This window comes from Amblyomma americanum, chromosome 10 (assembly GCF_052857255.1).
Source record: "Amblyomma americanum isolate KBUSLIRL-KWMA chromosome 10, ASM5285725v1, whole genome shotgun sequence".
Classification (NCBI taxonomy): domain Eukaryota; kingdom Metazoa; phylum Arthropoda; class Arachnida; order Ixodida; family Ixodidae; genus Amblyomma; species Amblyomma americanum.
This window is the reverse complement of record NC_135506.1, coordinates 63766490-63779498: the sequence shown is the minus strand read 5'-3', so window position 1 is coordinate 63779498 and position 13009 is coordinate 63766490. Positions and strand designations below refer to the sequence as shown.

The window sequence follows — 13009 nt, the reverse complement described above, 5'->3', positions numbered from 1 at the left end:
GGAAAACCTATGCGTGACGAGTCACGTGACCTTTGCGGCTGAAATTACGCGCGTAGGAGCACGTCTGTCACAACTTCTTTCTATTTCCAGCTAGTGGCAGAACTGGTGCACCAGTTATTGCTGCAAAAGGCGCGTGAACCTTTGCCTCACCCGACCTTTAGTTCTCTATAAGGCGGCCGAAAGTCGCGGAGCTGGAGTCGTTATTGAAAGGCCGAAACTTAGAGCGTCTATTAAAACGTTCTGATCTGAGCGCGCGTCTCACCGTGAACACCTGTTAGGTGTAAGTGATCGCAAACGTAACCGAATGGGAATAATAACAATAATGACAATAATATCGAATAATAACAATATGGGTTCGCATGGTTTATGTTTTGTAGTTGGGTCGTTCCTAGGTGCACGCTTATAATTTCTTCTTGCTTATTTTATTCCACTGGGGCCCAGTCAGGCTATAAATACTGTACTTCAGTTCAAATAAATAAACGCCTTATCTTTACTGACGCGAGAACCTAGTATATCATACCATTGCCTGTCGCAGCGTGGCACACTAAAGTAACAAGAGCGGCCCTGGACCAGAATAATTCGATTGGTTGACTGATTGGCTGTTTGAATAATAAATGAACTTTCATGTCAGAAAGTAAAACCCTTAGTTAAGAGGCACGTGGTAGAGGAGCACGTCATATAAATTTCGACCGCTTGGAGTTCTGACAAACGCGCAGATGTTTAACATTTCGCAGATATATGAAAACCTAGCCCCGCGATTGCCACTAAATCCCCACTTCGTGCTCAGAAGTAGAACGCCGCAGCCTCTTCTATACACTACGGCGGGTGTCCGAAAAGCAACGAAGCCGAATGCTAACGGAAGAGGAAATAACGATCAGCAGTATGCGGATTTTCTTCAATCACTGGTCTAATGTAGGGCTTCAATCGCGGTGCCCTGCTGCGCTGCTTTTAGCCGCCTCCATCCGTCCGGGAGCAGTAACAGGTATCTGGTTTGAAGCATGCAGAAACAGCACCGGTGCTTGTCGACCGTGTCTTAGGAAACATGCAAAGACCGTGTTGTTTTTATGTCATCTCTCTAGGAACTCACACTTTCAGCGTGGAACACGGGAGAGTTTTGCAACCTCCGCCTCAAGGCACTGGACCCTGGACTGCGTCTTCGTCTTCCACGTAACTTAGCACGTCGCGAAGCAACATTGTTATGCCGTTTATGAATCGGTGTTGCTTTTACCAACCACTATGCTTTCCGGATGGGGATGGCCGACAGCCCTGCCTGTGAAAGCTGTGGTTGTGAGGAGACCATCGCTCATCATCTCTGCGAGTGCCCTGCATTTGCGAGTGCAAGACATACACTGTGTTGTGCCCTGGACCGTCTCGATCCTTGCCCATTAACAGAGCAAAAGATCCGCGGCCACAGCAGTCGACTCCCCTCAAGGCATACAAGGCACATTTTGCCTACTTGAGTGCGACTGGATTGAGTGACAAATTGTGACAGCGTTGTGCGTGCGTGTGTTATGCCTTTTTCCCCTTCTCTCTTCCTCTCTTAGACCCCTAATTCCTCTTCCCCAGTGCAGGGTAGCCAACCGGAACCCCTTTCTGGTTAACATCCCTGCCTTTCCCTCCTCCTCTTTATCTATCTATCTCTAGGAGAGTGCAGAAGGAACGGCGACAGCATCTGCACTCACAAGTCGCCCGGCCCTCTTACCCTATATATTGAAGGTCAGAAGGTCACGGAATCGGACAGAGTTCTGGTTCTAGCGCTCTGGGTATACACTGCAACATGCGGGCTTCGAATATAATTGAAACCTTCAAATCAACTACCACCCAAATCGCTCGCATGATAAGGCGCATCTCTCGACACAACCAAGGCATGGGGGAAGAGGACAACCTTAGGCTGGTCCAAGCCTTAATTGTTAGCAGAGCCGCCAACGGTCTCCCGTACCACACTGAATATTGAAGAGGAAGCCCAAATCGATATCATCATCAGAGGTGTCTAACTGGGGTCAGTGACGTCACCCGATGAGTCTAGGGCAGTGGAGGTGATAAACCGCCGCCCTGAGAACTGGTGGTGAAACAAAGAAGCCTGTAGAGAATTACTACCACCTTTTTCTTTTCTTGACTATTTGACATGCATAGCATTTGGTATAGAGCTTTTTTCTACTTTCTACTTTTTCATATTCATATGTTTTTTGTTGCCTGATTCAGAAGCCTGTGATACCCCGCTACAAAGAGGACTGGCCATGCGATCTTCGTCTCTCAGAACACAAGGCTCCAATCCACGGCATCAGGCAGAGCCGTCTTTCACACGACTACCGCCCCTACGGATTGGAAAGTTTTGGAAGCTAAGCAAACACTACCGCACCTAATCAGGGATCACTTAATGGTCGCACCAGTATCTAAACATATACACCATGAATTGCACGTGGAAAGGCGCAAGGCTCGAGTGGGATGTTTGAGACAAGACCTTCATAATGAGATTGATGCCACATACGTGGATGTTGCGGCATATCTCAATGGGGGCGTATTCGTGATAGCTGCGTTAGACCACATATACAACCCATTAGCAACAGCCTCCACAAGGGCAGAAAGCCCTGCCTCAGCTGAAGCCATAGCTGTGGCCATGGCAATTAAACACCAAGACAAACCCTGTAAAACAGCCCACGCTATCACAGACCCGTTGCAAGCCTGCTGGTTATACGGCTGGTATACCCGCGAAAAGAGCAGAGGAACTCCTTGCTGCTACCCCTTTAGAAAAAAATCACAGCATTTCTTACACATCGGATCGTGCCGGGTTAGGGGGCAAAGAGCCGGCTCATAACCTAAAGTTCTAGCGCTGATTAAACGAAGGGATCCTTCCCATTCTTATTTCACACCCCTTGTGTCCACATATAGCGAACGACTATATAGAAACACTACATCTTAACCGTAGGTTGATACTCAACACCGCGCGAAAAGCCAAGCACAGCAGATTCTGCAGCCTGGCGCCATATACACACTCATTTCGAAACCTACGTAAATGAAGAAAAATGTATTCTGCTCAACTCCCTAACACGTATACCTCTCGTGTGATGCAAGTGTCACATTTTTTCGCTTTTCGTGGGGGTGTGCGGGCAAGCCTGAACCTTTAAAGACGACACATACATCTTACGAAAAGTTGGAGGTTCACCTGACTGGCGTATTCTTGGAATATCAACCAGATTCGTGAAGCAGCAGCTCGGGCCACTGGAGTTCTGGAATGAGGACCCCACTCATCTGACCGTCAAGCAACTCTCAAGACCAGTTTCTCAATAAAGTTCATTCTCTCTCCGCTCTTCTCGTCAGATTACTGCCTTATCGTGTTGAGGATAAGGCGTAAAGATCTCCTTCTGAGCCCTTCTTTCTTCCTTCCCCCTTCCTTCACCAACCTGCAAAGCTCCTGACCTAAAACATCGCGTATTTCGGACAGACGGAGATACTATCTATACGTTCGCCGAAGCCAGGCGTTTGCGTGCAGCGCCACCGCCGCGTGCTCTATTCTCTTGAAATCTTCCATTCTGCCGGCGGGCAGGGAAACTTTTCATGATGTGGACAAGGAACCGAACTCACCTCAAAATTCGTTTTTGTTCAGAACGAACAAGCGAGAGTGATAACTTGACCTTCTTGCAATATCGTTATCTGCATCGGCTGACTCGTGAGTTGAAGCGTGGTAAGTTCTGTGGCTTTCATTGCCCCGTTTCATAGTAAAATCAGTTCAGGCGTGTATGTAACGGATGACCGTTCCTTCTCTAGGGTAATGATGTTGCGTATAATGATTTCGCTTGAAGAAGCTACGTCCGGGAAACCGCAGCATGCCACACGCGAAACGCCTGCCTATTAGGAGCTGATCACAGAGTGGACATTGTCGAGAGTTAGTTCTGTGTGGCCATGCGATCCAGGTGTGGCAGGCGAAGTGGCCCTTGATATAGGTGGTGACGTCTTGACATGAGAAGAGGCGAAAACAAATTTTTTCAGATTTTCTGCAACTCAGGCGTAAGCACGAAGACAGGATATTGCGTATGGATTGCTTCGTTGTGCGCGAGGCGCCCAAAAGTTTTCGTGCGCCATCTGAAGAGAGATGTTTTAAGGCGAAATCCTTTAATGGCTCACACTCGCGGTGACCGTCCGTCCATTCACGTGACCTCGCGGTGTCCGTCCCTTACATCTAGGTCACCTAGGTCACTTGACCTTGTCACGTGATCCCAACCTGCCAATTGGACTGTGAGTAAATTACCCAATGCCCACTGGCTTTCGCGTTCCCGCAGTTAAGAGATACTAAGTGCCTCCAACGAATTTTTTACTTATTACGATCTTCACAGCAAACTTGTCTCAATGTCTTCGACGATATATTATAGACTCAGTGTGTGCGAAGACCTTTCGCAGCGTTAAATAATAGTAAAAGCACCCGCAACCCGGCAGACATACGACAGCATAACTTGTGAGGACTATCACATACAGGGCTTCGTTCGCTATAATCGAGCGGTGGTCACGAATGATCATGTATATGCGACACAGGGCTGTTTTTCTAATGCATGTTTTGACTTTAGCACTGGCCATGTTCGTAATAATCGAGCGGTCGTTGTAACTGCGGCCGTTATAAGGCGGCTGGACTGTACATGAACTGGATGTACATACACGCGGCCACGGTGGCTCGATGGTTGTGGTGCTCGGCTGCTGACTAGAAAGACGCTTGTTCGATTCCGGCCGCGGAGATCGCATTTCGATCGACAGAATGCTAGAGGTCCGTGTACTGTGCGATGTCAGTGCACATTAAAGAACGTCAGGTGGTAGAAATTATCCGGAGACTTCCGCTAAGGCGCCCCTCATAGAATATCTTTCGGGCGTTAAACCACATTAACCGAACCAACCATGCACACGCGCACACATTCATTAAGTCATAAAGGTTGTCCCAGCATACATAGATTGCAAAAAGGCGGCAGCAACGCATCTGTAACCATGCTCATTACGATCATTTACTGATCAATGTCTTTTGTTTACTTCAAATTACAGGAAATATTTTAAAATAATTATTTCAAGGTTTTTATGCAAAAACAATAAACTGAAAAAAAAACAGTTCACGCTGAACGGGAGTTTCCTCTGCTTTATGAAGCAAACAACCGAAATCGCACAAGAAAAAGATTCTTATCTTAGCCAGACCACCTGAGTCGTGAAAAATATGTCTCAAAAACGCTGAAACGCAATATTGGAATAGTGGGCCTCTCTTGCTTGCTGTACTCGATAGGCCTGAGAGAACAAGGCAGCCCTCTTCACACATCAACCCAGTTTCTTGCCCCTCGACACACATACGCTAAGCTGGTCTTGACAACTGTGCACGAATTTATCTACCCTGGCCTGTCAAAGAAGAAACAGGCCCATAAAGCGAAGGAAGGTAAAGCGTAATATAGAGTAAATTCTCAAGCCCCCCCCCCCCCCAAAAAAAAAAATTAAGAACGTCGAAGACAATGTGCTCTTGAATCTCAAAACTTAATGAATGCAGCATAAATGTCGTTCATAATATTTTCGATTATGCGTTTCATCAGTTCGTTCCATGAGTTCAAACGAAGAAATAAAAAGTAAAAACCGCAGGGATTGGATGTCCGTACGCGGATGCTGGAATAGGATGGAAACGACGAAACATAGTTTAGGCAAATGAACACGAGCGCAGGAGCATCTGGAAGACAGTAGCCGGGTTTAAGGAAGCGTGTAGTTAAAGTCAGCAGGCTGCACCCGCTCGTGAATCCAGAGGGTGGCGATCCACTTGGATCCACGAAGCACAGGGCACGAGCCGTGCATGGTGCTTCGGTCTCGCTCCCAAAGCCCTGCCGAATTCTCCTTCAGGTTGAACCAGAACAGCGCGGAGCCGAGGCGAGGAGCGATTGACAGTCCGGCCTCGGTAAATGCGGTGGCCCCGCCCTCAGCTACGTCACTCAGGTACACCAGTAGCGTCGCCAGCCGCTCCCCGTAAGCCTCCGTGACCCACGCGTCTAATGGGTCGATATGCGCATCATAGTGTCCGCCTATGCCATAGTTCAGCACCTGCAATTCCTCGGCAGACTCCAATGAGAGGCCCGTCAACACCTCCGTGCGACGGTAGAGGACGCTAGTGTTGGCATTGTCTTTCAGCCAGGCCATCTCCGCCGTCCTCACATCTTGAACCACGGTTCCTCCGTCGGTGTTCACCACTTCAGCTGGTGCGAGTGTCTCGGGCAGCCGCCGAAGAGCAGCGCACTCCGTGGCGCTCAGGAAGTTGTGGATGAGCCACACCCGAGGCTCCGCAGCAGACAGCGCCTCCACGGCGAAAGGTGCCAGCGACGCGGCGCCACGCTTGCCCCTCGACAGCCAGCACATCAGGGAGCTGGCGGGCCTCGTATCGCCCTCCCGGCTCGTCCGACACAGCTTGCCGAAGCTGGAGTCACTGACGAAGCTGGAGCGGACGGCGCCCCGCACCAAGTCTCTGTAGAGCCACATGGCCGGCGTCTCGGGAGGGTAGCCGACGACCTTGCGCCAGGCCTTGAAACTCGCAGTCCTTGTGGACGTCTCCAGCGTCGGCAGGTGGCGCTCCAGGAAGTACGCGAACCGCATATCAGCGGCTCCTAGCGCCGCCCATTCATCGGCCAGTGTCCGTTCTCTAAGTGAGCAGTGGACGGCCAAAGAAAGCATGTCGTCCGCCGTCGGTTGGACCAGTTCGGGAGAGCGCATTGCTGCAACGCCATGCTCTGGCGTGATGTGGTACGCCTTCTGGAGCCTGCAGATGCCCGCAGCAGCTCCGTCCACGTCCTCTTCCGTGGGCCAGGGCAAGAAGCCGGCGTTATCTATCAGCGGCCGAGGACAGCGAAAGTCACGAAACACGCCGGACATGGCGTCCAGAGCTGAGCGCCTCAGTAGCCTCAACAGGTACTGTTCTCCAGGCCGACTTCCCTTGCGCGTTAAAGCAGCAACCCGTAGCTTAGTCCGAACGAGCGGTACGACGGCGGCAGCTCGGCGCCAGGTAGCTTCGCACGGCTCCAAATGTCGACGCAGGGCCCTGACCACAGCCTTCTCCGTCTGGAACAGTCTGGCTAGGCCTTGCATAGATCTGAAGTAGTCGCCAGCCAGGACCCCACTGACTCCGAGGAAGGCTGACAGTAAGAACACACATGACTTCATCTTCGTCATCTTCGTCCGAGCTTCTTTTTTTTATCAATAGGAAGCACGCGCATTAGAGTTAATGCTTCATTGTTATTTTTTGACTGTAGTTATACTTATATTCTTTGTTGATTTCGTCTCATATTCCCGCCCACGCGTAATTTTGTTTAATATCGTCGGGGCCAGGCAAGTCCTTGAAGTAGAATGACCTACAGTACAATAAACACACATAGTAAGGATGTTCAGTTTCGCAGGAATATCGGAAAGAAGTGATAAATTGGAAGAGATATAAGATATAAATAAGACGGCAGTGTTGTCGAGCAGAAGTTAACAAGTGCATTGTCTGGCTACTATAAAACTTGACCGGCACTACTGAGCGTTACCGCCAGGAAATTACTGCTCAAAATAAAATAATGGTTCAAAAGTAACGTGTACTTCGCAACAGACGCTGTCTGCAACGTGCCATGCTGCGAACTGCGGACATTTATGTGCGTTTTCAACGGACGCTGTTTATCGATGTGCAACTCTTCATGCTGATAAATGTAAGCTTTTGGAGTGTCATATAGTTGTTCGAAAATGGCCACATAAAAAATTGGCGGGGGTTAAGCTTTGGTTAAACCTGGAGTGACGCGATAGCTACAGCTGGCCGAGTGGACCTTGGTCACGTGACCAACCACGTGATCAGCCACGGCGCCGCGCCGCCGGCAGCTGCTCCGCACCACGTGACCAGCCACGTGACAGCGTGGCGGAACAGCCACAGGGTAGCAGCGCCGCCACGCTGAAGGCTCGAAATGCTACCGTAGTGTAGCTATCGCTGCAAAAACTGGAGGGGAAAGCTCCGGTTAAAAGGTCTGACGCGATAGCGTAATGAGTTAACTCCCATAAGTGCAGAAGGTCATTCTCTGCATTCATAGATCCCTGGGACTCCTCAAACCACTGGCGCACTGGTGCTGCAGTTAAGCGATGCGCCACCAGTGGGGCTTTTGCAACTCAGGTTGTTCTTCACCTGCAACCACTCGCGACCAATCATTAATTTAACTGCCACCTGCCACGGTGATGACGCCACCGGGTCACGTGACCTAGGTGGCCAACCTAGATTGCTTGTCCGGTTGCGAGGCAATTTAAACGGTCGCTCCAACTCTACTCTACGCTCTCGGATTCAAAGCAGCGAATTCTGTCCCTGTTTTTCTGTTTTTTATTTTATTTAGAAATACTGCCAATCCCAGTCGGGATCATCGCAGGAAGGGCAAAAACAGTATTCAACAAAGCAGGTACATAAAACACAGCGTTGCAACTATATGTGAACAGAGGCTGTTAGGTTTAATAGCAATAATAATAATCGGTGAGAAACAACATGGGAGCAACAATACAAAGGAAAAGAAGCAAGAACAACATAAATGCATTACACATTAGAAAGAACAATTTTCATTAAATCAAATAGAGCACTGGAGCTGACGAAATGGTGTTTATAATGCACATTGTAAAGCTAGTAGGTGCGCTTCATATGTCCCTAAAATTTTTTCTAAAGATGGGCTGGTTACACTTGATGGTAGCTTATTCCATTCTCGAATGGCTGACGGGAAAAACGAATGTCTAAAACAGTCTGTGTTGAATCGATATTCTTCCAGTGTTTGTGAGTTCTTATGTCTCGTTTTCCTTCTTTCTGATTTTGAAATATACCTTGTACAATCTATGTTCACCACGTTGTGAATAAGTTGATAAAGTAGTTTCTGTCGTGCAAGCCTGGCGCGGTTTTGTAACGCAAGTATTCCAGCGTTGTTTATGAGTTCTGTGGGTGTTTCAGTTTGTCTGCATTTGTTGTAGATAAATCTTACAGCTTTCCTTTGAACTCCCTCTAGTTTCTTTATTAGTTTATCTGTAAACGGAAACCAGGCTATATTCGCATATTCAAGTACAGGTCTCACAAAAGTATTGTAGGAAAGTAATTTAATGTCTGACGGCGCGTCACGGAGGCGCCTCTTGAGAAATAATAATAATAATAATTGGTTTTTGTGGAAAGGAAATGGCGCAGTCTCTGTCTCATATATCGTTGGACACCTGAACCATGCCGTAAGGGAAGGGATAAAGAAAAGAGTGAAAGAAGAAAGGAAGAAGAGGTGCCGTAGTGGAGGGCTCCGGAATAATTTCGACCACCTGGGGATCTTTAACGTGCACTGACATCGCACAGCACACGGGCGCCTTAGCGTTTTTCCTCCATAAAAACGCAGCCGCCGTGGTCGGGTTCGAACCCGGGAACTCCGGATCAGTAGTCGAGCGCCCTAACCACTGAGCCACCGCGGCGGGTCCTCCTGAGAAAGAAAAGTCTTTTTTTGAGAAAGAAAAGTTTTTTTTTCCTCCTGAGAATGACGTAATGAAGTTCACGTGCAAGTTCCATTTCAGATCAGATGATAAAATTAATCCAAGGTATTTATGTTGTGTAATTGCGGGATGCGTGGTGTCTGTCATTGCGATACAGAAAGGGGATGCAAATAATGTATTGGCGATTACATGTGTGGTAAGGCGAATGAACAGCGGCAGCTGGTTCCACCTTGTGCTTTTTCCAACAGGTGCATTTGCTTTTAATCATATATTGTTCGATAGCTTTCAGTTGCGGCGGTTGTGGTGAATACCGCTATCACCCGAAAGCGGATGACGTTCAGCACGGCGAAGTTCTGGGCTAGCTGGTCCGAAAAGTTCGTGTAAAAATACACGCGACAGGAATAGGACGAAACAAGGGCAAAAAAAAAACGCGATAGGAATAGAACACTGTCCATGGACTTCTCTTCCTAATTAAGTCCTGTTCCTGCCGCGGTTAATTATTTTTACCCCTGAACGGATGACGTCTGCACCGCTACAGTTGCAGTCGCAAGTGGCATGTTCGTTGTCAACACAGCACGAGCAATCCGAGAAGGAAAACGTGCCTTCACCAGAAACTTAACCGGTTGGTGCTGCGGAACATGGCCAGCATGCCCGCTCTGTCCTCGGTACACTGAGTCAACCGGAGTGTCTAGTCTTGCTTCACAGCCTCCGTCACGACCTCAGCGATTGCGGCCAAGGCCAGAGTATCTGAAGGACTACAACTTCTAACAGGGGAGGTCTGTCATGTGTGCAACCATGGACACAACCAGAGGGCAGTGGAGCAGTGCTGTGTGCGGTGTAAAAAAATGAAAATTGGTTTTTGGGAAAGGAAATGACGCAGTATCTGTCTCACATCTCGGCTGACACCTGAACGGCACCGTAAGGGAAGGGATAAAGGAGGGAGTGAAAGAAGAAAGGAAGAAAGAGGTACCGTAGTGGAGGGCTCCGGAATAATTTCGACCACCTGGGGATATTTAACGTGCAGTGTCATCGCAGAGCACACGGGCGCCTACATGTGTGATTCGGGGTAGCATGTGTGAATACGTACGCGTCTTACTGCTATACTTTTCTTGAATAAAAACATTGGTGGATGGATGGATGGAAACAACTTTTATTAGAAAAAAAGAAAAGAACAAAATCTTCCAGTGTGGTCTCCTACTAATCCAGGAGTCTACGGGCTTGTGCCTCATATAAGGCCCGATCCACCAGCCATTTCTGACCGGTGGGCTGAGCGGTCCGTAAAGCAGTCTCCCAGGAAGAATGAGTGGGATTGGGGATGTGCGGTACTGCCTGTGGGGAAGGACATTCCCAAAGGTAGTGGAAAAGTGTGGACCTGGGCACGCCACAGGTGTTACAATGAGGAGGAAAGGTGGGGTGAAAACATTGGTGAACGTAATAACACAAGCGTTCTCAACTGTAACGTGGTATAAATACAGCGAGTCACCCCGAAGAGTCTCTCATATAACATTTCCCGGAAGAGATCGTATACCTTACTACGGCACGAGTCGCTACGCTGTGGTGCATACGGCCCTTTTATAATAACGGATACCCTTGATCATAAATGGAGCGTGCCATTTTGCAGCGGTCCTTGTAGATCGACGCAAGCTTGCGAGAGGAGTGAGAACAGACGCCGTCCTAGTTTTTCCGCAAGTGCTATAGATTCTCTCTTCATTCATTGGCGTTTTCATTAGTCAGTACCAATACAAGTACTGTGCAACCGGAGCTTACAGAAACGACCAGGGCCACCCCGTCTTCCTTTCCTTGAACCTCAAGCTCAGGGTTGGCTGGTTGGTCAGTCGGTCGGTCGGTTGTTGCTTTCCATTCCACAAGTTTCTTGTGCTGTTGCACACGCAATTCTGACATGCCATTGTTAGCGTGTTTTAGAGGTTTAATTGCAAAAGCTATTCAGGCTGCTAGGGAAGCCGTAGCGGAGGGCTCCGAATAATTTCGAACACTTTAGGTTCTTTAGCGTGCGCTGTCATCGCACAGTACGCGGACCTCTAGCATTTCGCCTCCATCGAAATGCGACAGGTGCAGCTGGGATCGGACCCGCGTCTTTCGGTTATGCAGCCGACTATCATAACTATCGAGCTACCGCGGCGACACTGCCATTATTAGCAGCTAATCCCTTCACAGCATTAGACATACATCCCTCCTACATACCGCGACCGCATTCATGCGTGCGCAGGACAGCAGGCAGTAAGTAGCGTGGAGGGAGCAGTAACATTTCAAGCTCTACTTTGTTTTATTGTCAAAAAAAGCGCGAATTGTTTTTTGTTTATTTATATGTCGACCCTCAGGCACCGTTTCCATCATATATGTAGAAATCAGCATCCCCTAGTGTGTTTCTTCTCTAGTGTGCGGTGTTGTGGGAGATTCTTACTAGACAAACGGCTGCATAATGAAATTCCGAGTTGGTGTTCACCATGATACTGTGAAGTTACGGGCAATGGGGCAGTTATGTCATGGCACGCACTACACAATCTTTGACACCAGTGTTACTGCATGCAATCCTCGTGTGACTCCATTCAGAGATCCAGAATAATAACGTCTGATCGAAAAATTTAGCTCACCACTACGATTAAAAGAGCTGTCAACCTGTGGAGGCAATCCATGGATACGTCTTGACTTGGTATACACAAATAACGCTGGCCTATAGTCGGATGCAACTTAAGTCTTCAGTGAAGCTAGCTCCGCCAACATTTAGGACCAGCGCACAGAATTCCTCCACGACAAAAAAATTTGTCCGTTGTTAAAACTTCTCTCGTCACCTAAACAAGAAGCTAATCACGCGAAAAAAGTTACACGCTCTAGAATCGCGATACCTGGCTTGTTTAATAAAGTCAAACAATTAACAGCTGATTTAGTTTATTTTGTGACTGGCTAGCGGAGGAACACAGTACTCCGCGGATCGTTGCCCAGTGTTAGCAACTGCTGTTTTTTTTTTTAAGTTGTATCCTACTATATGTATCGATATATTCCTTCGGGGAGTTCGGAGGCGATATTTAATACGGGCATGGTTCGGCCGTAGTAAGCAGATGACAGAATCTTCTGTCTTCAAGTCCCAGTCCAGTGTAGTTGCTTCATCTCCAGCATCCAATGTGTCCCGTATATCCCACAATCTTCTATAATATTGGCGTAGACTCCTTGATATCAAGAAATTCTCTCAATTTTCGCTTGCATTTTGGTCCCCATTTCTTTATTAGCGTAATAGGAATGCCATCTGGTCCTGTTGACGTGCTACTAGGAACCTTCTTCTCTGCCCTTTCCCGCTCTCTTTGTCCAAGCAAAACAATTTCAGCAACCGGCCTATCATCCAATGAATCATCCAAAAGAAAGAAAGAAAGAAAGAAAGAAAGAAAAAAAGAAAGAAAGAAAGAAAGAAAGAAAGAAAGAAAGAAAGAAAGAAAGAAAGAAAGAAAGAAAGAAAGAAAGAAAGAAAGAAAGAAAATATATAATCACGGCAGGCTCGGTGGGAGTTTGTGAAAAGGCGGCCCGTTTCACCGAGTCTGCC

General features: G+C 48.1%; 1 protein-coding gene across 1 annotated transcript; it reads right to left on the bottom strand.

The window, feature by feature from the left end:
- Positions 1-5703: 5703 nt before the first annotated feature.
- On the bottom strand, positions 5704-7167 carry LOC144108361 (prolyl 4-hydroxylase subunit alpha-3-like). The gene has a single exon (XM_077641614.1). It carries the CDS (start codon positions 7165-7167, stop codon positions 5704-5706), a length of 1464 nt encoding a protein of 487 aa, XP_077497740.1.
- Positions 7168-13009: the final 5842 nt, after the last annotated feature.

Excerpts from the sequence above, each read along its gene's own strand:
- LOC144108361 (XM_077641614.1), bottom strand. The coding sequence starts at position 7,167 with ATGACGAAGATGAAGTCATGTGTGTTCTTACTGTCAGCCTTCCTCGGA.